Source organism: Sciurus carolinensis, chromosome 7, assembly GCF_902686445.1.
Source record: "Sciurus carolinensis chromosome 7, mSciCar1.2, whole genome shotgun sequence".
In the NCBI taxonomy this organism is placed as follows: Eukaryota; Metazoa; Chordata; class Mammalia; order Rodentia; family Sciuridae; genus Sciurus; species Sciurus carolinensis.
The window spans coordinates 120449510-120475569 of NC_062219.1; the positions used below are offsets into that span (position 1 = coordinate 120449510).

The 26060-nt window shown below is 38.5% G+C and overlaps 1 protein-coding gene across 1 annotated transcript in view; it reads left to right on the forward strand.

Moving 5' to 3' along the window:
* Positions 1–26060, forward strand: part of Nudt3 (nudix hydrolase 3) — a 99551-nt gene that overhangs the window by 52167 nt on the left and 21324 nt on the right. Inside the window, exon 2 of the mRNA XM_047557832.1 lies at positions 4282–4392. Within this exon, the coding sequence (XP_047413788.1) occupies positions 4282–4392 (111 nt within the window). The remainder of the gene's footprint in view (positions 1–4281; positions 4393–26060) is intronic.

Genomic DNA, 26060 nt, shown 5'->3' on the forward strand with positions numbered 1-26060 from the left:
TCATGCATTTTTTATCCTTTCATTGCACACATGTGTCCTAGTCAACATGGTGATCTCCTCTCTGTGTCCACATGGAAAGCAAGTTGCCATGCCCTGTTGATTCCTACCTGTTGTGCAGAGCCACCATATCATGAACCCAGCAGTGTGTTTATCCGTATCTGCACTATCACCTTCTCAATGACTAGAGCTTCCTAAAGGTCTGATTCTTGGTTGACCCTACCCCCACTATGATCTTTCTTAAAATTACAGATGTTTTAATTTCTGCATCTCCAACCCTGGCTCAAGGTGGTGCCTAATGAATATTATTTGAACAAGTGATAAATTCTAGGACCCCGAAGGATAGCTTCCCCGCCATCTTTTCTCATGCTTTCTCTCTCCTACTCACTTTGTCTCTCCTCCTCGCTTTTCCACTCTCTGTAGCACGGCCTTTCTCTTTTTCTCTCATTTTCTCTCTTACCCTGCAGGGAGACACTCTGTTTGCTTAATAAACCCTCTTATGTCAAAAAAAATAAAAAATTCTGGACCCCACCTCCACCCCCCAGCAGGCCACTTAGTATGTTACTTTCAGAATTTTTGAGGAACTTTGCCACTGAATTTATTATTTTAGAGTATTTTGTATACCAAAATTAAACTTCATAAGAATTTAATGTGTAAGGCCCTGGGTTCAGTCCCGGCATCTTGCCCCTCCCCCAACAATTTACTGACCTGAACACCATTTAGCATTTTATAGGGCAGGAAGGGGTAAGACCTTCACTGAGTAAAAGAAACTTCTCTTTTGTTTTGAGGTTTGGGGCAGCAAATTTTCAATAGGTTGTCAAGGAAACTTACTGAGGAGAGCTGTTTACCCGTAATGGTGTTTGCTTTGAAGTATGACTAAAAGTAATGAGACGTATTTTCTCCAGCCTCCTTATTACAGAGAGTCTTCCTTCATAGCCATGTTTTGAATGCAAAGCAATAATGCAAGCTAGATTTACTAATTACTCTTTCACAATGATTGAAATTTAAAAATTGATTGGTTATATTTTATTTCAGAGTTTTCTTTTTCTTTGATTTACCTTTGAAATGCCCCCGTAAAGATTTTTCATTTGGACTGACTTGGCTGAATGGACCTAGTCAGCCTTGGAAGCAATGCTTAGGGTTAGAATGGCTGGTAAACATTTTTCTAGGAAGCAGGGGACGTGAGACTTGTTGTCATTTATATAATAAATTAGTGAAGGATTAACTCATTTTACTGCTTTTTTTGAATCTTTTTTATCGATTGGATTACAGGCATGCTGCTGGGATTGCAGGCATGCACCACCACGCCCAACTGGGTTTTTAAAAATTGAGATGAATTTCATGTTCTATAACATTAACTGTTTTAAAATAAACAATTCATTGACACTTACTGCTTCTTATCTATTTTCAGAACACTTTCATCTCCCCGAAATAAACCTTGTACTTAAGCAGTTGCTTCCCATTTTCTCCCTCCTCTAGTCCCTCACAACAACCAGTCTGTTTTCTGTCTCTCTGGATTTACCTGTTGTATGTATTTCATATAAATGGAATTGTATCATGTCTCCTATTTCATGTCTGACTTCTTTTTAGTGTAAGGTTTCCAAGTTTCATCCATGTTGTGCAAATGTCAGTAATTCATTCTTTTCATGGCCAAATAATATTCCATTGTATGTATACACTGCTTTTTTTTTTTTTTTAAACTGGCGATTGAACCCAGGGGTGCTTAACTACTTAGGTACATCCCCAGCTCTTTTTAGTTTTTTATTTTGAGGCAGGGACAGGGTCTCATTATTGCTTAGGGCCTCACTAAGTTGCTGAGGCTGACCTCAGCCCCCTGAGTCTCTGGGGTTAGAGGTGTGTGCCACCATGCCCAGCTACATTTTGTTTATCTGTCTGTCCTTTGATGGACATTTGGGTGATTTCTACCTCTTGGTTATTCTGAATAGTGCTGCTCTGTATGTTTGTGTTCAGGTATTTGTTTTAGTACTTATTTTTAGTTCTTTTGTGTATATACCTAGAAATTACTAGGTCATGTGGTAATAGTTTTGTGTATGTACAGTGCTAGGGATAGAAAGCCAGGGCTTCATGTGTGGCAGACAAGTGCTGTATCACTGAGCCTCATCTCCATTTCTGGTCATATGGTAATTTTATGTTAACTTTTAAATTTTTTCTTTTGTACTGGGAATTGAACCTAGGGGTGCTTCACTACTGAGCTGCACCCTCAGCCCTTTTAATTTTTGAGACAGCATCTCACTAACTTGCCCAGAATGACATCAAATTTGCGATCCTCCTGCCTCAGCCTCCCAAGTTGCTGGGATTATAGATGTGCGCCACTGTGCCCAGTTTATGTTAATTTTTGAGGAAACATCAAACTGTTGTCTACAGTGGCTGAATCGTTTTGCTTTCCTCCCAGCAAAGTACAAGGGTTTCATTTTCTTTGCATCCTTCCCAGCACTTATTATGGCTCCCCTTATGGGCATGAAGTAGGATCTCATCAGTGGTTTTACTTTACATTTCCCTAACGACTACGTGATGTTGAGCATCATTTCATGTGTTTATTAGTCAGTCGTATGTCTTTCTTTGGAGAACTGTTGTCTTTTGTTGAATTGTAAGAGTTCTTTTTATGTTTTAAATGCTATACCTTTATTAGATGTGTGTTTTGCAGATTTTTTTTCATGTCTTTTCATGTTCTTGATAGTATCCTTGTAAGCCTAGAAGTTTTAAATTTTGATGAAGTCCAATTTACCGTATTCTTTATTTTGTTATTCAGGCTTTTAGTGTCATAGCCGAGAATTTGGCATGTCTTGCCAAATCCAAAATCATGAAGATTTACCCTTATGTTTTCTTTTCTTTTTTAGCTTCAGTTCTTAAATTTAACTTGGTCCATCTTGAGTTAATTTTTTGTATGATATGAGGTAGGGGACTCTTTTTAATGGCAAAGTATCATGGAGCCTTATATTGAGTATCCTTTCATTGAACATTTATACATACCATAAAAAAACTACTGTGGATTTCATAGAATGTTAAATTATTCTGCATTGTATTAAACAAAGCAGAGTTTATATCATTTTTTCAAAATACTACATGTAAGTATAAGACATTATTTCTTTCCGTCTGTAACCAATATGGATTCATACCCTTTCCCTAACTCCTGGTCTCCTCTCATTCTGCACATAACAGGTTTCATAGGTGAGCATTAGGAGAATTTGTTGTAACAGGGAAAAAGGGATTAAGGATGAGAGTAGAATTTCCAAAGACCCATAGCTGGAGAGACCTCAAGGGGGAGAGAGATGACTGGAAGGTCAGAACCCAGAAGGCATTGGGGTAAGTGGACCAGAGAGGGAGTAGCATTTTTGGGGAGCAACAGAATGACTGCAGATAGAAATGAAGCCCTCAGAGGCAGTATGGTCTAGAATAGGGAGGCCCAGTAGTCAATCAGAAAGTGATGGTCTAAGGCCAGTTAAATATTCCTTTAGTTTTGGAAATAATGCCAACCCAGCTCTATCTCCAAAGGAGAGTTCAGCTGACTTTGCTTATTAGCATCTGTCCCATAGAGGGGTAGGGAAAGGGAATAGAGACATTTAAAATTTTTATTTCAGCCATGATCAGAATACTGGTCAAGTTTCAGTTACTTAAACTTTATTCTTTTTCCTTTTATTAGTGAAACAATATTTTATGGCAGTGTTTTATATGTGGTTTGTTTAGTTTTCTTTCCATTAATAACATTTCCTAGTTTTAAAACTCCAGATTTATCTCACCTAAGTGAATGGTAAAAGGAACGCTCTGCTTCTCCCATAGAGGAAAGGTTCTCATTGCACACTTAGAGCTTAGGGTGGTGAGTTATATTGGCCTGCAGCCATCTGATGGAACAAGAACTGGGACACACAGGAGGGAGAACTGGGGAGGGAATGCATTTCATGGTGGCCACCCCAGCCAGGGACCTCTTCTGACAGAGCTCCTGGTGCTGACAAGCTCATTAGTAACATTTTGGTTTTTAGTTGTCTTTTTGTGACTTTGTCAGGTATGTGTTCAAAGGGACAAGGAGGAGATAAGACTCCTCCTTGATGATTCTGGGGGAGGGTAAAACAGGTGCCCGTCTGTTTTTACTAGGCAGTGTCCTTTTGAAATGAAACGAAAACCTACCTTATAAAAATGCATTTGAAGAGGGATAAATAAAGAATAGATCTTAATTGTAACTTTAACATTTGTGGGATTTAAACTCTACATTTGTCCAAATGTCTTTTTAAATTTTTAACCCCTTCCATGTGATCTCTGTGACTTCAGGTGCTGCTGGTGAGCAGTAGTCGTCATCCAGACCGATGGATTGTCCCTGGAGGTGGCATGGAACCTGAGGAGGAGCCAGGTGTAGCAGCAGTCCGTGAAGTTTGCGAGGAGGTATGCACTGAGGAAAAGGGCGCATCTGCACATGTGCTCGTGGCCCGTCCTGTCTGTGTAATTCTTTAATTCATCCCACTCGCTGAATAAACATACTTAATGTCACAGAGACAGCATTTTATGGTTACCATGTACCTTCTTGATTAAAGAAGCAATTGGGTTGTGACATGGTAATGTTTATCAGACACTCCCAGCAGGAAGAGGGCTCAGTAGTAACTATATCCAGTGACACCTGACAGTTCTTTATGACTTCTCATGGATCTCTTCCAGCACTGTCTGTTACCTGTGGCAGAAGATCAAGTATCAGCCCTACGAAATAAAACAGTCTGCATTAGTATGAATGGCTCACCTTAGGATGATGAGGAGGAAGAGGCTCTTTTATCCTGTGCTTCCTGAATCCTAGCTATGAAATAAATGGTGGCTAAAACAACAATTCTGTTAGCCAGAGCTGGTAATGGTGCAGCTTGAAAAAAATGGCAGCATCTTCTTTTTTATTTAGTCACATGGTATTCAACATACATGTAGTGAGTTCCTGGGCCATGGTACATGATCCTTCAGAATAAACAGAAAAAGTCAAGTTGCGGACCCTTAGTTCCTGTATTTTGTGAGTGTGCAGCTGGGGAAGCTGAGAAACGGACTGAAATTCAGAACCAAGAGGAAGGAACTGATGTTTCTCCACAGCCTGTTGTGGCAACACTGTGATCTGCTCTGCTTCTGTTATCTCATTTAGGACTCATAATTAGTGGTGTAAGGTTTATTGTCTCCATGTTCTTGCTCTGGCACACATAGCAGTATGTCTTAAAATCTGCTTCCTTGTTCTAGAAGGCATTTAAGACTAACATATAAAGTGACACTTAGAGCAAGTCTACATTCTATTTGTTTTGGGTCTAGCTCTTGCTGAGGTCCCCTTAGACTAATTGTATCCTTGAAATATCCTCGGAATGCTTTCTTCATTCCAAACTCCTACAGACTTACATTGGCTTATGTCTCTTATTTTATCATATATCTTGTATCCATAACTAGATTGTAGTCTCTGAAAGAAAAAATCATGTTTCCCATACAAAATTCCTCTCTTCCTGAGCCTAATACACATATTAAGTGAATAGATAATACTTAATACCTGTATCTGTGCTAGATGAAACAATAACTGGAATAATGAAGATTCTGAAGAAATACCCCAAATGGAAATTATCAGAGTATAGGAAGTAATAAACATCAACAGAGTAGATGTGAAAAGGCATTCTTAGAGTGGCTGCTGAGGAGACTACCTGGTAGAACCAAATGGAATCAAGAGGGTGTATAAGGAAAAGAAGTTAGCCATGGAAATCTTGGTTTCTCATTCTGTTACTTAAAAGCTATGTAGAAAAAATAGCTTTATATTCCTTGGACTTGGACCCTCACTTGAATACCTTCTTGTTTACTCCACCCTAAGAGGAGGGGAGGTAGAGTGAGGTTCAAATGAGAATGTGAGTGTGAAAGTCCTTTGTAAATAATATGTCACTCTTATCAGTTAAGTTGTATGCAGATGAAAATAATATGTTCGTATTATTCAATAACAGACTTATTATATCACATAACAAGAAGTCTCAGGTTGGCGAACTCAGCGGTATCAAACCTGGGGTTTTCCCACCTTTCTGTTCTACCCTCCTTGTTCCGGGGCTCCTCTCTTTGTGGTCACAATGTGGCTTCTGCTCCATGTTCATACACTCTTCAAATACAGGATACATAGTTTTACCCTAGGGGTCTCTTTTTATTTGGAAATAAGGAACTTCCCCAGGAATACCTCTGCAAACTCTGGGTTTGGTGTTCCCAAGCTGCTTCACAAGCCCATGCTTTACTGGCTAAGGTTTCAGAAGCCTTTTAAGACTTTAATTTAAAACCATCTAAAAGCATAACCAATAGAAGATAAAATCTTTTTTAAAATATATTTTTAGATGTTGATAGACCTTTATTTTGTTCATTTATTCATTTGTGGTGCTGAGAATGAACCCAGTTTCTCACACATGCTAGGCAAGGTCTCTACCACTGAGCCACAACCCCAGCCCCAAGAACATCTTTATCTTGTTAAAAAAGCTTGTATTGCAATGTGACACTATATCCTTATTCTATAATGTAAAAGAATGGACAGATAATATATTCTTTTAGAGTGGAAAAAAATTCATTATGCAGGTCGTAGTCTCTGTCACAACTACTTAATTGCCATTGTAAGGCAAAAGTAGCTGTAGATACCATATACTATATAAAAAATGGGCCTGTGTTCCAGTAAAGCTTTATTTACAAAACCAGTGGTAAAAGATTTAAAAAAAAATTTTTTTTTTTTTAAATAAAAACAAAATCAGTGGTGAGTTGTCATCCCTGGTTTGAGCCCTTGCTACTTATTATGGCTGATGGACCAGCACCATCAATGTCACCATTTCTTGTTAGAAACAGAAAACCTCAGGCTTTAATCCAGACCTGGTCTCAGAATCTGATTTTAAATAGAATCGCCAGGTGATTTGAGAACCCACTGTATTAGAATACTGAATTTGTACAAAGGAGTGTGGAGAGAACTTGCTCTTTTTTTTTTTATTTTTTATTATTTTATTGTAAACAAATGTTGTTTCTCTGTTTGTACATGGCGTAAAGGCATACATACCATTTGTATAATCATAAATTGAGAACTTGCTCTTTGAGGGCTGGATTTTGAATTGACTGTCTCCACATCCATTCCAGTCCCTTTGAGACAGGAGAGACTACATTGCTCAAAAATGCTTTTCTCTGACTCTCTTAACAGTCACAACTAAGTCTCCCTGATGACCTTAGGTTTGCCCAATATAAAGCACTTGCACAAGGCTGCTTTAAGTAGTCACAAGGAGAGAAGCAGGGCAGGTTCTGAGGGTAGCTGGCCCATCCTTTTGGTGACACATTTTGACAGAGCAGATGTGGGTCTGGAATTGGCAGCTATAGTGTCAGCTTCCCCATTTGGATGGTGCCTTTTGTTTGGCAGCTTCCTGATCTGTCCTTGAGGTAGCAACTCCCTTGGCAGCCCAGTCTGCAGTGTGTTTGGGGGAGTTGTTCCTGAAACCTTGGCCTGAAGTCTGTTTCTTCAGTTCTCCCAATGATTCTGTTTTTATTGCTTGTTAAATTCTTCTCTTGAACTAATCAGATTGGTTTCTGTTGACTGCAGTTACAAATCTGTACAATTTATTGGACTGGGGAGATAGCTTAGTTGGTAGAGTGCTTGCCTCACATGCACAAGGCCCTGAGTTCAATCCCCAGCACCACCAAAAAAAAAAAAAAAAATCTTGACAATTTATTAATCAGGTTATTTGTTTTTTGGTGGTAAGTTTTCTGAGTTCTTAATATATTCTGGATATTAATCCTCTCTCAGAAGAGTAACTAGCAGAGATTTTTCTCTCATTCTGTAGATTGTCTTTTCATATTCTTAATCAAGTCCTTTTCTGTGTAGAAGCTGTTTAATTTGATGCCATCCTGTTTATTAACTCCTGGCATTGTTGCCTGTGTCTATATCTTGGAGTGTTGATGCTCCATTTTCTTCTAGGAGTTGCATAGTTTCTGGTCTAAGTTCTAGGCCTTTGATCCATTTAGAGCTGATTTTTATGCAGACTGAGAGAGAGTCTCATTCTCTCACATATGGATAACCAGGTTCCCCAGCACCATTTGTTAAAAAGACTATCTTTTCTCCATTGTATGTTTTTGGCATCTCTGTCAAAGATCAGGTGACTGTAGATGTGTGGGTTTCTCTGTGTGTCTTCAATTCTGTACCACTGTTCTCTGTGTCTGTTTTTATGCCAGTACCATGCAATTTTTGTTACTACAGCTCTGTAGTATAATTTGAAGTCTCAAAAGTTTGTTTTTTGTAGAGCATGTGTGGATTTGACATCTGTCTCAGGAAATCTGACCTTAGTTGTTACTATTACTGTTCTGTTTTTTGGTGTTATATTTGAATTGTTCTTGGGTTATGTGAGTGCAGCTAAGATGTAGAAAACTAGATGGTTGCAATAGGAAATGGAGTGAGTGAGTAGGGAAGGATATAGGGTACTGTGCTTTACCATTTATTTCTTGGAAATTACATGCCATCCTTCTGAAGGTAAAAGGAAGGACAGAGAGAAGCAGAAATAAAGTGCTTGTGAAACAAGGAAATGAAATATATGAAGTATGTAGCACAGATCATTCAACTAGACTGCTCATCTACTTAGTTTCTCACCTACTATTCATTATCTTGTCTGGAAGTGAATCCTGATCTTGAGATTAAGCCCTGCTGTCATTCTCAGCCCTTAAGAATCCTGCCTAACCTTGCAAAAATTTTCTTCTGCACAAAGAAGAGTCATATAATCTTACCCCATACTTTTCAGAACCATTGAGAGGATAAAGAAATGTCAACTGCTTTGATCTTTCATATAAAGTTCCAAATAAATCAAATGTTATACAAACAATAAAAATTAGAATTCTTCGGCTTCCATTAAAGTAGAATGGAGGATAGTTTTTCCAGTTCCATGTCCATCAACAGAGAATTAGACTTGAAATCAGGAAGGATGTTGATAGGATAAGCACTTGTAACAGAAAGCGCTACTTAGAAGTTTAGTTTTCAAAATGTTAAGATTTCTTTACAATTATCAAATCCTAGTTCTTTTGTATGCTTATAGATCTGATTGTTTTGTTTTTACCTGTAGATTTTAATAGTTGCTTTTAAGAGTTCTTAAATAAGACCTGTAAGAATTAATTGGTAACCTTCACATGTTTCACATGGCATTAATAAATTTAACATTTGCTTTGGAAGAATTTCACTTGTCTGACTTTAAAAAAGAAACTGGGGCTGGGGTTGTGGCTCAATGGTAGAGCATTTGCCTAGCACATGTGAGGCACTGAGTTTAATCCGAAAAATCAATAAACAAAATAAAGGTATTTAAAAAAAACACCCAGAAACCTTATAAAACTCTTCAATAAAAAAAAAAATTCTTGTGCCTCTTAAACTTACAGATGAGTCTTAGACTTTTTCCCATGCCCACTCCCCTTTTTTTTAAGTACTAGGGATTGAACCCAGGGACACTGTACCACTGAACTACCTTCCTAGTCTTTTTTTTTTTAGGGTCTCATTTAGTTGCTGAGTCTAGCCTTGAATTGTGATCCTCCTGCTTCATCCTCCTTACAGGTGTGAGTGAGCCATCTTGTTGCCTGGCCAAGTCTTAGATTTCTTTAAATATCCCCATACTGTATATGAGCTTGTTAATATTTTCAAATTAACATCACAAGTCCTAAATAAATTATTCAGTTATAATCTAAATTTGAAATTCTAAGACTGCCAGTCTAATAAATAGGTCGATTCTTACAAACATCACAAAATCATAAAATATAGTCTAGTCTCCTTCCTCTCTTTTCTTTTTGTTTTTTGTTTTTTGTGGTGTGGGGTCTGAACCTGGGCCTCATGCATGTTCTTTCTCCTTAACACAAAAAATATTTTACTATAATTTCGATTCTCTTAAATATTTCTATATTTAATTCTAAAATAATATTTCTAGGATTGAAAGGTATTTACCCACTAGAGAAACTGATCTTTTCTATTAAATGAGACCAGGACTCTTGGGTGACCAGATAGACATACTGATCCTGTTCACGTTGCTCCATCAGGTCTCCATAACTTCACTCGGCTTGTGGTCATGGAGTCCACACAGGTAGGAATGGGTGTGGGGTGAGCAGTTGGCAGTGTCTTCATACAGGGCTAATTTTGTGGGTCAATCTGCAGGTTAATGTGTTAGTCAGCTGTCACAGCTGTTAATGTGTTAGTCAGTTGAGATAACCAACTTACAAAGAGAAAAGGCTTATTTTGGCTTTCAGTTTTGGAGATTCCAGTTCATGACCAATGCTTTTGAGCCTGTGGCAAGGCAGAAAGTGTATGGTGGAGTAGAACCACTCACCTCATGACTGGGAAGTGATAATAAAAGGAAGAGACCAGTCCCACAGTCTCCTTTGAGGGCACACCCCTCTAAGATCTTCCCCTCTCTTCTCAGCCCCTCAGCTCTGCTGCCCTTTCTTGTTTTGCACTTTCCCCCTCCTGCACCACTCACCTGTTGACTGTCTCACATTCAGCCTTCCCAAGGAGTACCCAATTGGTTTTGCCTAGTTGCAGCTTTGTGTAGTGTGCCCCTTTAAGCAGAGCTGCTAGCCACATCATCTGGTCATTTTGAAAATGTCTGCCTTGTGTGCTTATTAACCACTGAGCCACATCCCCAGCCCTTTTAAAATTTTATTTAGAGACAGGATTTTACTAAGTTACTTAGAACTTTGCTAAATTGTTGAGACTGGCTTTGAACTCAAGATTCTCCTGCCTCAGCCTCCTGAACTACTGGGATTACAGGTTTGCAAGGCACCCGGCTGATTTCGTTCTCTTTAGCTGTGCTCAGAGTGGTGAGGTCATGTGGTATAAAAGCAGGCAACCCTGCTTAAGTACTGCCTGCAGCAGCCTCACCAAGGCTTCTGTGTATGTAGTAAAGGTATTTATTCATACAGAAAAATGTTTGCATCACAATCCTAAGGGATCAAAGCAGGATGAAACAGCGTTTATGATGTGAAACCATTTGGCGGGGAAGAAATAAGTATATCCATTTGTACAGACAGCATAATAGATAACACTCATGACACACTTACTGCATGTGAGGCTGTGCTGAAGCATTTTGTATGATGCAATGACATAGTAACTGCTATTATCTGCATTTGACAGGTGAGAAAAGAAAAACAACCTAAGGCTCAGTGAAATTAAATGATCTGCCCAAATTGTGCCCAGTATTCATAGTAGGACTTGAATCCAGGACCTTGAGTTTGAATACCCACTCTCCTAATACTATGCTTCTTGAAAGAATACTTAGCAGTATGTTCACATTGTTTATTTTTGGGTCAACTTGTACATTATCAGATTCTCTACATTGAACATAAATTTTGCTACTAGAGAAAAATTCCTAGGTAAGCATGAATGGAATGAGGTTATTAAATAGTTTATCATGGCATATTCAGACCTGGGTGTCACTAATTCTACCTCTTCTTGTTCAACCATGCTTAAAATATTCAGCATAGTGGCTGAATTTCAGAATCATAAATCTGTAACATTTGAAACACTAGCATCAGCACTTAAAGGAAGGGCTAAAATGTTCTCCTTTGTAAACTACCCTCCACTTTTTAGCTGTTCATGATAATTATAGTGACCCCTCACAGGGCTAGAGGGACCAGACTTTCTCCCAGGGTAGCAGAGGCTGTGTGAGCATCCTTGTGATGATAGTGTCTGTACTTATAAAAGAAAAGCACCTCATTGTGTGGTCTTCAGAGGTGTTCTTTCTTGCTAGCTGAATGGGAAAGGTAAAACCCTTATCTGACAAGGAGAAAGAGGAGCTGGATGTGAAACCACTCTGCCTCTGTTCCTCTGTTACATTCTTCTCACCTCAGTCAAGCCAAGAGCATCATCACAAAGATAGAGAACATCTGAAAACAAAGCAAGGAGAAAGTTAAATACACAAGGTATTTGTATACAGCCTGATTAGTCTGTGACATAGCCTACCTCAAGACAATGTGTAGCTCCTCTCTGTGACTTCTAACTTATGTACTAATCTTCCACTTCTCTACTATTTCTCTGACTCTCACCACCATATACTTTGTCATGTAAAACTCACCATCTTGGAAATTTTTTTGTTAGTGATGTCTCGTTAGCTTTCCTATACTTCAGTACCCTCCCTCAAGCTTTTCATAGACTGTCAAACGTAAAAATTCATGTAAAATGTATGTATGTAAAAATTTCACGGCATGTCTGACTTAATCAGCTTCATTAAAGAAACTGTTTGAAAGGCTTGCTACCTAATGTAGTATTATTAAGATCATCTTCCTTTCTTTAGACAGGTTCTCATTATGTTGCCCAGACTGGTCTCAAACTCCTGGGCTCAAGCAATCCTCCTGAGTAACTGGGACTACAATTGTACACCACTGCCACCCAGTAAGATTACTTCCCTAATGGAACCTCAAGAGTTCAGAGCTGCTGTTTGCAGTGGTACATGCCTATAATCACAGCTACTTGGGAGACCAAGGCAGGAGGTTTGCAAGTGTGAGGCTAGCCTGTGCAACTTAGTAAGACTCTGTCTCAAAATAAACTTTTTTTAAAGTGCTGGGGATATAACTCAGTGGTAGAATGTTTGCCAGACATGCACACAACCCTGGGTTCAATGTCCAGTACCACACAAGAAAAGAGTTCAGAACTGCTTCTTAATTATCTTCAGTTCTCCTAATCTGTTTTATGGCAACCTGTCAAGAGTTTATTATAACCTTTCTTGGTCCCATTGTGTTTTCAAATAAGAATATAGAAAATGCCATAGTGAACTTTATTTTAAAAATCTTTATGTTTGCTGGGTACAGTAGTATACGCCTATAATCCCAGCAACTCTGGAGGCTGAGGCAGGAGGATTCCATGTTCAAGGTCAGCCTCAGCAACTTAATGAGGCCTGAAGTAACTTAGTGAGATTAGGTCTCCAAAAAAAAAAAAAAATTTTAAAAGGACTAGGGATGCCAGGTGCAATGGCACACAACTATAATCCTAGCAGTTTGAGAGGCTGAGGCAAGTGGATCACACATTCAAAGCCAGCCACAGCAATTTAGTGAGATCCTGTCTCAAAATAAAAAAAAGGCCTGGGGATGTGGCTCAGTGGTAAGCAGTACCACTGAGAATCCCCCCCTCCCCATATATATACACAAATAAATAAATAAACACACACACACACACACATACACACACACACACACACATTGTGTGTATTTAATCCGTCTCTCTATTATGCATTCCCTGTCCCTTGAAAAAGGTTGGTTTTATATTTATATTATAGCAATCAAGAGCCTCCATATGGTGTCTCAGAACTGTCTGTAACAGAAAAGCAGAACTTTGTGTCTCTTGTTATACAAGAGCAGAACATTTAAGGTCTGTGACTACTTGGTAGTAATTTAAGAAGTTCTTTTATCACTTTTTTCTTTAGCTCATAAATGTTTAACTGGATTTGAAGTGAGAAAAAAGTAAAGGATGTGTGAGCTCAGTATGTATTGTATTTTATTTTTTACCAGGCCGAAACAGTTCTGAATAGAAGATAGAAGGTAGAATTTATCAAAGCAATAACCTTTTTTAAAAATTTAGGGGCTGAGGTTGTATGTAACTCAGTGATAGAGCACTTACATAGCATGTGTGAGGCACTGGGTTCGATTCTTAGCATCACATATAAATAAAAAATAAAGGTCCATTGACAACTAAAAAAAATATTTAAAAAAATTTTAAGGGCTGGGGGTATAGCTCAGCTGGTAGAGTGCCTGCCTTGCCAAGCACAAGGCCCTGGGTTCAATCCCCAGCACTGCAAAAAAAAAAAAAAAAATTCTAGAACTTCAATCAGAAACTATATATAATTTAGTAGCAAAACTTTAAAATATGAATAATAGCAGGGCACAGTGGTGCATACTTGTGATGCCTACTACTCAGGAGACTGAGGCAGAGAATCTTAAGATTAAGACCAGCCTCAGCAACTTAGTGAGGCCTTGTCTCAAAATCAGAAGTGAAAAGGGCTGGGGACGTGCTTAGTGGTAGAGCATCCCTCAGTTGAATTTCAGTAAAAAAAAAAAGAAAGAAAGAAAAATGAATTAAGAGTATTTCCAGTCATTTCAACATAAGTAAAACAGTTTGGAGAATTAGGAGTGAGGTAGTGTTGTAGACCAGGGCTCTCTAGCTCTTAAGCTTATAGGGAGGAGGGCAGACAGTTGACAGTGTGTATGTGGCCTTGGCAGAGTATGAAGAGCCTGCCCTAACAGCGAGGCAGCCCCTGCTCAGGCCAGCTGTCGTGTGGCAGTTAGACATCCATCAAAGCATCATGTTCTCTACCATGACTATATATAGTTTTATTTGCCAGTTATGCCTTAATAAAGCTGGAAACGTAAGGGAAACCACTTGTGGCCAGGTCCTCAGGAGTCTCCAGGGAAGCCTGAAAGCTGAATTCTCATGTTGGATCTCCTGATCTTTTAACGTAGGCAACTATTTAAAAAATGTTTTTTCAAAATGTTAATATGTTCATGTGGATTTAAAAAGCTGTAGCAAGCTGGGCGTGGTGGTGCAAACCTGTAATCCCAGTGGTCGGGAGACTGGGGCAGGAGATCAAGAGTTCAAAGCCAGGCACAAAGCAAGGCACTAAGTAACTCTGTCTCTAAATAAAATACAAAATAGGGTTGAGGATATGGCTCAGTGGTCGAGTGCCCCTGAGTTCAATCCCTGGTACCCAAAAAAAAAAAAGCAATAACAACAACAATACTGAAAGGCTAGTAAGGAAAAAATAACCAAAATGTGTTCTTAATTAGGTGAATCAGCTGTGTTCCAGATTTCAAACTGCAAACTGAAATTCTAACCTCCTAGAAGAAGATAGTTTTCCTTTTTTTTAGTCTCCTAACTAACTAGTGAAAACAAAGACTTTTAATCTTTGGAATATATTTAATGGAAATGTTAAAAATGAGAAAGTGTATATCTAGGTATAAATTGCTATAAATTAAGAGACCCTCAGTTAACCCCATTTATTTGTTTAAAAGCAGGCTTTATTTAGATGACAGTCTCTGAATTCTCTTATTTATTTATTTTTAATATTTTTGTTGTAGAGGGACATAATACGTTTATTTTTATTTGATGCTGAGGATTGAACCCAGTACCTTACACATGCTAGGCAAGTACTCTGCTGCTGAACTATAGCCCCAGCCCTCATTATTTAATTTTTAAAGGATTTGAAATGCATGAATATGAATTACTAGAAATAATGTACACATATGTCTATTGAACCCTAGATTTATCTTTAAAATAGGTACAAAAATAAGATGGGCAGGGTGGTACACACCTGTAATCCCCAGCTTGGGAGGCTGAGGAAGGAGAATTGCAAGTTCAAAGCCAGCCTCAGCAACTTAACAAGACCCTGTCCTCAAAATAAAAAATGAAAAGGGCTGGGGCTCTAGCTCGGTGGTTAAGTGCCTCCAGGTTCAATCCCTAGTACAAGAAACCAAACAACAAGAAGGAAAAAGCCACCATAAAGTAGGTACAAAAATAAGAGAATTTTTCTATGTTTGACATTTTTGAAAGAAAAAGATTACAAAACAGACATAAATGCTTCTTATATGCCAACCATATTCAAAATCTTGAGCTGAAAACTGAAGTACAGGGACCTAATGGGTGCTGCTTTCCCCAGGACAGATTGTACATTCATCAGGATTACCACGTCTTTATTTTTATTTGGAAAAAGACATTCAAAGCTCTTTTAGCCACAGCATTACAAAATACAAGAATAATCATGCCTCCTAGTACACTATATGTAATGATTTTATTCTGATAATTCTTTTAGTTTTTATTTGTTCTTTTTAGTTATACATAACACTTGAGTCTATTTTGACATATTTATACAAACATGGAGTGTATTTTATTCTAATTAGAATCCTGGTATTGTAGATGTGCACAATGTGGAGATTCACTGTGGTGTACTCATAGGAAAGCTATGTCAGATTTCATTCTTTTCTGTGATAGAAATAGCTTTATTCTGTTTTATACCATTTCTACTTTTTATAGACCACTTCTTTCTTTTTTTGTATTGATCCTTTTCTAAAGTTTGTTTTTATTAGTGCATTATAGTTTTACACTGATAATTTATTCTCTTGGAAGGATTTATTGGGAACTGTGGCATCATCATAAAAATTTCAAGAAAGCTTTTGTTTACCTAACATGGATTGATTTTTTTTTTTCTTTTTTTGCACAGTACTAGAGCACTCATCCCAGCCATTTTTATTTTGTTGGGAGTTTTGGTTTTGTTTTGGGATTGATTGATTGACTGATACTAGGGATTGAACACAGGGGCACTTTGCCACTAAGCCACATCACCAACCCTTTTAATTTTTTATTTTGAGACATTATCTCACTAAATTGCTGAGGCTAGCCTCGAATTTGCAATCCTCCTGCATCACTGGGATTATAGGTGTGTACCACTGTGAGGAAGCTTGTTTATTCTGCCCTCCTAGGAAAGCAGATACACCAAAATACATAAAAAGAAGTTAAAAGTTTATTCTTAGAAGAAATAAATTTGAATACATAAAATGATCAGAGAAAGCATTCTGTGTCTTGATGTGGAAGCTGGTATGAGGCCATATTACATTAGAGAACAAAATGAATCCCACAGACCTCTGGCATTACCTTTCAGGCCTGTGAGTAAATCGGTATTGAATCTTCTGTTTCTGGCAGCTGAGACCTTAGAAAGGACCTGGCTTCTCAGTTACAGTTCAGGGATGAAAAGAAACCTTGGCATGGACATGGCCTCAGTGAAAGACCTGGCTGAGGTACAATCGTGATGATCTCTGTGCTCAGCTTTTGCTTTGTGCTCATATGGCCAAGTGCAGTTCAACTCTGCGCCCAGCTCAAGGGATACTCTTCTCAGAGGAACCCCTCTCTGCTCCACATGCTTAGGAAATGGTGGCTTTCTCCTCCTACCGTACTTCCGTGCTTGCTTTTAGAATCATTTTCAGGAAGATGGAGTTTTTGGTAACTATCATTTTGACTTTTGCAAAAACTCTTAGTAAATACTATTGAATCTATGAAAAGTGATTAAATGTTCTTTCAAATTTGTGTTAGTGACTATTTTAGTTTAAATGTATAGATACTTTTGACTAGGAATATCCTCTCTAGCGATGTATAAAAATTTCACTTTAAAAATAGAACTGGGGCTGGGGATATAGCTCAGTTGGTAGAGTGCTTACCTCACAAGCACAAAACCCTGGGTTCAATCCCCAGCGCCACAAAAAAAAAAAAAAAAAAAAACCTAAAGCTGGGCATAGGGGCACACACCTATAATCCCAGTACCTCAGGAGGCTGAGGCAAGAGGATCAAGAATTCAGAACCAGCCTCAGCAATTTAGTGAGGCCCTATGCAAATCAGCAAGACCCTGTCTCTAAAATAAAAATACAAAAAAGGGTTGGGCCTATTCAACTAATGGTGCTGGGAAAAATGGAAAGCCAAATGTAACAAAATGAAATTAAACCTTTATCACTCACCCTGCACGAAACTCAACTCAAAGTGGATCAAAGACTTAGGCATTAGAAAGGAGGCCCTGCGACTACTAGAAGAAAAAGTAGGCCCAAATCTTCATCATGTCGGCCTAGGATCAAACTTCCTTACCAAGACCCCTAAACTTCTTCTCAGCATAAGAAACAATGTGAAGAGAGAGCTTACAGATTTGGAGAAAATATTTACCACGTGCTCAGATAAAGCATTAATCTCTAGGATATATAAAGAACTCATTGGGCTGGGGATATAGCTCAGTTGGTAGAGTGCCTGCTTTGCAAGCATAAGACCCTGGGTTCAATCCCCAACACCACAAAAAAAAAAACCTTAAAAAACATAACAACAAAAAAACAAATAATCAATAAATGGGCTAAGGAACTGAACAGACACTTCACAGAAGAAGATATATAGTCAATCAACAAATATATGAAAAAATGTTCAGCATCTCTAGCAATTAGATAAATGCATATCAAAACTACTCTAAGATTTCATCTCACTCTAGTCAGAATGGCGATTATCAGGAATATGAGCAATAATAAGTGTTGGAGAGGATGTGAGAAAAGGTACACTCATACATTGCTGGTGGGAATGCAAAATAGTGCAACCATTATGGAAAGCAGTATGGAGATTTCTCAGAAAACTTGGAATGGAACCACCATTTTACCCAGTTATCCCACTTGTTGGTTTATACCCAAAGGACTTAAAATCAGCATACTACAGTGACATGGCCACATCATGTTTGTAGCAGCTCAGTTCACAGTAGCTAAACTCTGGAACCAATCTAGGTGTCCTTCAACAGATGAATGGATAAAGAAAACGTGGGGATATATAGATATATGATGGAATATTACTCAGCTTTAAAGAAGAATGAGATTATGGCATTTGCTGATAAATGGATGGAGTTGGAGAATATCATGCTAAGTGAAATAAACCAAACCCCAAAAAACTAAGGCCAAATGTTTTCTCCGATATTCAGATGCTAATTCACAATAGGGGGCAGCAGGGCAGGGGTAGGGAGGAATAGATTTACTTTAGGGAGAGGGGAGGGGGGATGGGATAGAAAGGATAGTACAGTGAAACAGACATTATTACCTCATACATATATGACTGGATGACTGATGTGATCCTAAAATAGGTACAATCAGAAAAATGAGAAATTACACTCCATTTATGTATGATTTATCAAAATGTATAAATGTATTCTACTGTCATGTACAACTAATTAGAACAAATAAAAAGAATTTTTTTTTTTTTTTTAAAGGACAGGGGATGTGGCTCTCTGGTTAAATGCCCCTTAGTTCAATACCTGACCTCCCTTGCAAAAAAAAAAAAAAAAAAAAATGGAACAGAAAGCTGACCTTGATGGCACATGCCTGTAATCCCAGGGACTTGGGAGGCTGAGGTAGGAGGATCACAAGTTCAAAGCTAGCCTCAGCAACTTAGACCTTGTCTCAAAATAAAAAATAAAAAAAGTTGCTGATATCATAATATATTACCCCTGAATTCTGTTCCAGCCTCACCTTGAACTTTCTTGAACTCAGACAGTTATCAGCCATTTCTTTTTCTTTTCTTTTTTTTTTTTTTAATTTTTTTTTTTTTTTTTTTTTTTTTTTTTTTTTTTTTTTTTTTTGCGGTGCCAGGGATTGAACCCAGGGCCCTGTGCTTGCAAGGAAAGCACTTTACCACTTGAGCTATCTCCCCAGCCCTCAGCCATTTCTTTTGTGAATTCCCTTTTAGTAGAAAATGTTATATAGAAATGTTATTAGAAACCAAGGTTAAGGTGCTACTGGGTGCCATTGCTCCTAGGCCCTTTCAGCAGACAGAAATAAAAAAAACATTTTTAAAAGTTATGATTTCAGGACTGGGGAGATAGCTCAGCTGGTAGAGTGCTTGCCTTGCAAGCACAAGGCCCTGAGTTTGATCCCCAGTATCGCCAAAAAAAAAAAGTTATGATTTCATATTAATTTTGTTTCAGATTTCATATTACAAGACTTTAACTTTCTATTTGTATCTCTTAAAATATTGGTTTGATAACATTATTCTTCTAATAACATTATTGTAACTGGTTTCTAAAAACATTATTTGTTCTACCATAAAGTATGGAACTTTAAGAGATGTAAATTTTAGTGTTGTAAAGCAGCAACTGCCAGTAAAATTTTAATTGACTTATAACACATGTTTGTGCAAAACACAAAACTGAATAAATGAAATTAGAACAGAAGCACTAGTATTTCCAGGAGAACTATTATAGAGCTTCAGAATAGATTTTAAATTGTTTAATGTGTTGATTTTAGGGAGGAGTACTGATAGGAGTAGAATAAAATAGCCCTTGCTGCTACTTTGTATTATTTAGGAATTGATCTGGGTTGGTTTGAATTGGTGATAAATGACAAGACAATTTTAGGAAATAATTGGCCGTAGAAGGAAGGTGTCACTTAACTTTCCTTTCTAAACCTGGAATCTAGTTTGATTTACTTTAGCTTCAGCTCATTTGGGGGCTTTTTTCAGACAGAGAAATAATGAAACAAGTTAGGAAACATAACCTAAGAACTGAGTCTGGGGGATCACTGATTGGTTCTATGTAGATCTGGGGCCCATAGGTAGCCTTCTTGTGCTGATAAGGAAGGTACTACTATGTGGTAGACTCCTGTATGCAGTTACCATTCTCTACTTCTTTTCCTATATTTGCTAAATGATTACTTAAATCAGAGTGGTTCTGAACCTTGTCAAACCTTACACTTCTTTCTATAATTTGTTTTATAATTAATACATTCTCCTGTATTAATGTTTATAAACTAGAGAAGAGTTCCATTCTAGGCTTAAAGAGTTAAATCCAGGTTTCCCACCTGCGTAAATGTATGGCAGGACTTTAAAAGGTCCCACAGTCTTGGTAAGACCATACTTAAGTTGCAAGACATCTAGCAATCCTGGTCCCTTTTACTCTGTGCTTCACTCCCATCACTACCAAAACCCAAAGGACATATATTTCCACAGTGCCCTTGGGGGCAGTTGCAATTGTAGAGAAGTGCCATTTTGGCAAATCTGGGAGTTCCTTTTGTCCCTCAGATCCTAGTCGCTTAATTACTCATGCTTAATTGATAACTCTTTGCCAGGCTCCCACTGTGGGTGCCACTAGGGTGAGGGCTCCTATCCTGAACGTGGTAGACACAGTAGAAGAAAGGAAGTGTCCTGAGTACAGCAGGATGGTGGAGGGCTTTGACAGCTTGGCCAAGGAGTTCACAGTGGAGGAGGTTCTTAGTGGAGGAGTTCACAGTGGATTATGATTCTGCTCAGTGACTTCCAAACCCATGGAATGGACTGGGAAAGAACAATGGTGGTCCTTTTTTTGAGGGTCTCACTGCATTGTCCAGGCTCACCTCAAAGTTGAAATTTTCCTTCCTCAACCTTTCAAGTAGCTGGGATTACAAGTGTGCGCTATAGCACCCAGCTGCAGGGGGTTATTCTTCCATGGGACTTGCCACTAAACTAAGAGGAAGTAATAACTGAAAAAAAGACATATCCCATCTCACTGGTCTCCAGGTAAAAGCAAAGTAAAACAAGTTGGTATCTTGTTTCTATCAAATTAGCCAAAATTTATAAATAAATTCCACCAGTGAGCTTGAAGGAGGCATCATGTATTAAGAACCTTAAGAATGTCTCTGCTGTCTTGGACCCTGTGCATGGTCATCCCACCTGCTCTCCCTGCCATAGCCTGCCACACATGCAGCACGATGCATGGTTCCCTCCTGCCCCCTTGCTACCTGGAGACCCCTCTTTGGCTTTTCAACTTGGTCACTCACTACGTTTAATGGGAGCTTTTATGACTTTCTGGCTGACATATAAAGTGCTTTTTCCACCATCGCATTATAGTACAAGCTTTAAGTATGTTTTTTTCTGGTTACACTGTTTGTGTTTAGTATGGACATTAAAAAAATAAAATTTAATTTTTTCATGCCATTAGGATTTTTTTTTTAAACTAGGGATTGAGCACAGGGCCTCAAACATGCTCTACCACTGAGCTACGCCCCAGCCCCCACTGGTAGGTAACATTTTGATGTGTTCTGTGTGTTTTTGCCTACAATGGCATTCCTTCCCAACTGCAGGCTTCTGAAGGATAATCTCAGATATCAGATACAGGAGTGAATTGAGAAGTTCATAAAATTGTAAAAGAGGAAACAGGGTTTTCTAGCATTTCTCTTTGGTGTCATTTTCTACCACCCCAGCTCTCCTCTCCCAGAGGAGCCCTGTCTGTCCTCCTTCCACAGTCATAGACACATTGAGCAAATCTTGTAACTTTCTGTGCCTCTTGGTTGTATCTCACCCTAGCATTTTTACTTCTAAGTATCTGCCAAGAAAGACTTGTTTATGGGCACAAAGAAGCATGTTCAAGAGGTTCATCACCACTTAGTTTCTACAAACTATCTACTTGTCCATCAATAAGAATGGTTGTGTTGGTTGTCACATTCGTGTTATGTATTATCATCTAATTTTTAAAAATATAGGAAATATTTGTATATCCCAACACGAGCATCCTCTAAGATATAAAGTTAATAAGATGGCAAATGTGGTCCCATTTGTGTAAATGAAAATGTACTAATATATATGTATGTGGGTTCATATATGTGTATATATATTTATAGAATGGTGTCTAAGGGAAAGTATTAAACTGATCAGAGTGATTACCTCTGGGCAAGGAGGTGGATTCAAAGGAAGTCCTGAGGAACTTTTGCTTTATCTAAAATTTTTTCAGTTTTTTACAATCCCCTCATTTTTTTCTAGAGTCAAGGCAGACATGTGAGCCTTCAACCAGTTGTGAAAGTTCACATTTACAGTGCTTAATGGTATAGCCCTCCCCCCAGGAATTCTAAAGGGATATTTTTGAGCTCAGAACAGTTAAAATTAGAATTGCTGAAATTCTTTTCCACATTGTCGTCTTCTTGGATCTGAGGAAATGAAACCAAAGAATTTTAGTTAGGTTTTTGTTTTCGCTTTTGAAGCAAGCTTATTTTTAGCTTTGAAACCTTATCTTCTTAGAATTCTTAGATTCTTAGAATTTTTGATTTTTGTTGCAATTAGAATGTTTGGTGAAGATCAGGCTAGTTGGAGAAGGGACAGTTCACATGCACATCTGTGAGACAATCACTGTCTAGGTTAATCTTGAAAGGAGTAAGACATTTTGACTATAAGTAATCCATGCAGAATCACCAAATATGCTCATTGGCTCATGAATTAAAGAATATCATTGTTGTATATGTGACCCCTTTCGTTGGTGATGCTGATATTTATGAACTTAGAAACTAATAGTTAACCTATTTCTACCTAACAAAACTTAAACCTCAAATGAGCATTTGTTATTTCATGCTTTCTGTGAGATATGAATTCATATAAGTTGCAGCATGATCCACAATCTCTCAGACCCCAGCTAGAAGAATCAAAGACTGGATGCAGAATACCTTTGGGAACGGGGAGACTCTTGAATAACTTTTCTTGTATATCTACTTATATTTGCTGATTCCTCTCCATCTCTTCACCTTTAAATGTCGAATACCCCAAAATTCAGTCTTTTTGCCTTTTTCCTCCCTCATCTGCCTCCTCTTTATTTCTTGGTGATTTCAGAGCTTTAAATATAGCTGGTGAGGGCTGGGGAATGTAGCTCAGTGGTAGAGCACTCAGCAAGTATGAGGCCCTGGGTTCAATACCCAGTACCAAGAAAAAAGAACAAATATAGTAGGTGAATGGTTAGGCTAGCGGGTGGGTAGGTAAACAGATGGGTGATGAATCATCCATCCCCAACACAGCTCTCCTTACCTTGCCTACTTGGTATTTCCATTTGGAACTCCAACAGGCATCTGAAACTCAATATGTGTAAACCTTGAGTTCACTGCCTTTCCCCAGACTGCTCCTCCAGCAGTCTTCTCCATCTTAGTGAATATCAGTTCCGTTTTGATTGCTTCATCTAAAAAACTAAAATCATCCTGTTTTCTCATACCCAATATGTAGTCCATCAGTTGCCTTTGCCTTCAAATATATATATATATATATATATATGTGTGTGTGTGTGTGTTTATGTATGTATATATACTTTTCACCATCTCTTTCTCTACCACTGAGATCCAAATCACCATTGCCTCTTACCCCAGTTCCTCTGTTCCCTCCTACAAACTTCACCATTTCTGTCTGTTTTTGACATAGCAGCCAAAACCATTATCTGAAAAGAAATTAGGTCTGCTGAGGTTGGCAGATGGGGGGCAGGAGTTGGTGCACCAGTAAAGATTATAGTCTCTGCAACTTGAGAGACTGAGGCAGTAGGATCTCAGGCTCAAGGTCAGCTTTGGCAATTTACCAAGATACTGCCTCAAAATTAAAAAAAAAAAAAAAAAAAAAAAAAAAAAAAAAAAAAAACGACTGGGGATGTAGCTCAGTGGTAAAGCACCCCTGGGTTCAATCTCCAATACCACAAAAAAAGAAAAAGGAAAAAAAGAGAAAAAGCATCCAGGTGGGATCATGGCATTCAAAGGCTTTGTGAGCTTCAGCTCTTAGACTGGCCAGTGCTCTGCCTCCTCACCTCCCACTCCGGTCTTTCTCACTGTGCTCCAGCCAGACCTCTAACCTCCTTGCTGTTCCTCCAACACCAGGCCTTTCCCCACTCAGGGCCTTTATGATTGCCATTTCCTTTGCCTAAATCATCACAACTGATAATACTGTCTTAGATTTTAGCCTGGAGGAGAGAGACTCCATCCTACTGGGTTTTCCTAATGGTTATAGAGTTAGTTCCTTTATAGGTGAAGAAATGCTATGGTGTGGAGGATGGGAAATCAGGTTTCCAACAACAGATGGACTGCTCCCATTCCAAGTAGTAGGCCCAAGCATTTTATCTGTGCCAAATGAAATACCTTTATTCAAAGTCCATCCCTCTCCATTGTTGCTCATTCACAGTACTTCCATGTGGTGTAACCCTGTCCTTCAGTTGAGGTGGGAGTTACTACGCATCTTCTTGAATACCACTGAAGTCTTTCTTTTATTTTTTGCCGGCCCGCCACCCCCCACCTTTTTGGTGGTACTGGGAATTAAACCGAGGGACTCTGTACCACTGAGCTACATACCCAGGCCTTTTTATTTTTTATTTTGAAGCAGGGTCTCCCTAAGTTGCCCAAACCGGTCTTGAACTTGCCATCCTCTTGCCTCAGTCTTCTGAGTTTCTGGGATTACAGGTGTACACCACCAGGACTAACATTTGGCTTCACTTTTGTTCCTTTTACTACATTTTGTAGTTGAGGGACCATAGGGCAATCTGGGATGCCATCTGAACTGCCAGTTCTGTCAGGTGAGAAACTTGTTAGAGCTTCCACATCAGGCCCTTGAACAGATGTGGTTTTGATTTCAAAATAAGCCATAAAACCCATTCTCTAAAGGGCTGAGCTTTTGAAGTAGGTTTTTTAAATGGAGAGGAAGGCAGTTAAAGAAGGGAACAGTATCATTTTTAACCAAGATAGCCAGACCTCCTTGATGGCATGCTTTACCTAAGATTTATGAGAACTGAAAGATAGGCGATCAACTATTTATGGCTGTGTGACCAGCAAAGCTTTGGGTGCAGAGCTGAATGAGGACACCACTGAGAAGATCCTCAGACTTGAGAAGCCTGAGGGGGCCATGCCTGCCTATTTAGGGACTGTGATGTTTAGTGGAATCTATTTTTATGAGGTCATAGAATCACAAAGAACATCTATTTAAATCTTACTTTTAGTCAAGCAAACCTTTACAACATTCAAGCCTCCATTTTTTTTTCCTTTTGAGTATATATTTGTAAAAATACTCTTGTATAGTATCTGAGTAATTTTTAATTAAAAAATTACCTTAAATTTCATCCAACAGTGAGATGCTACTATCCAGCTATTCTAATAGGTGGATTTTTTAACATGATAAAATGAATAGTGCTGAAGAAGAGTAAGGTAGGGCTGGGGTTGTGGCTTGCACAGGTGAGGCACTTGGTTCCATCCCCAGCACCACATAAACAAAGGTATCATGTTCATCTACAACTAAAAATATTTTTTAAAAAAAGAATAAGAAAGGTAGTTGCAGTTCATTGCTACTCTCAAACTTTCTATTGAGTAAATTGAATATATGTGTTATTAAATGTTTCAGAAAGAGGAAGATCACTCTTATGGTAATGTCTGGCAAAGTGGGTTTTTTGTTTTGTTTTGTTTTTTTCTTTTTTCCAAACTGAAATTGCCAATTCTGCTTTTCTGCTTTTCAAATAAAAGCCACAGGCTGGGGAATCTGGCTCAGTGGTAGAGCACTTGCCTAACATATGTGAAGTCCTGGATTCAATCCTAGCACTGGGAAAAAAAAAAAAAAAGAAGAAGAAGAAGAAAATAAAAGCTACAAAATTGCTGGGCATGTTGGTGGTGCATGCCTGTAATCCCAGTGACTCCAGAGGCTGAGGCAGGAGGATCACAAGTTTGAAGCCAGCCTCAACAACTTAGGCCCTAAGCAACTTAGTGAGACTGACTCAAAAAAAGTGCTGGGGACTTAGCTCTGTAATAAAGAACCCTTGGGTTCAGTCCCTCCTACCAAAAAATAAAAA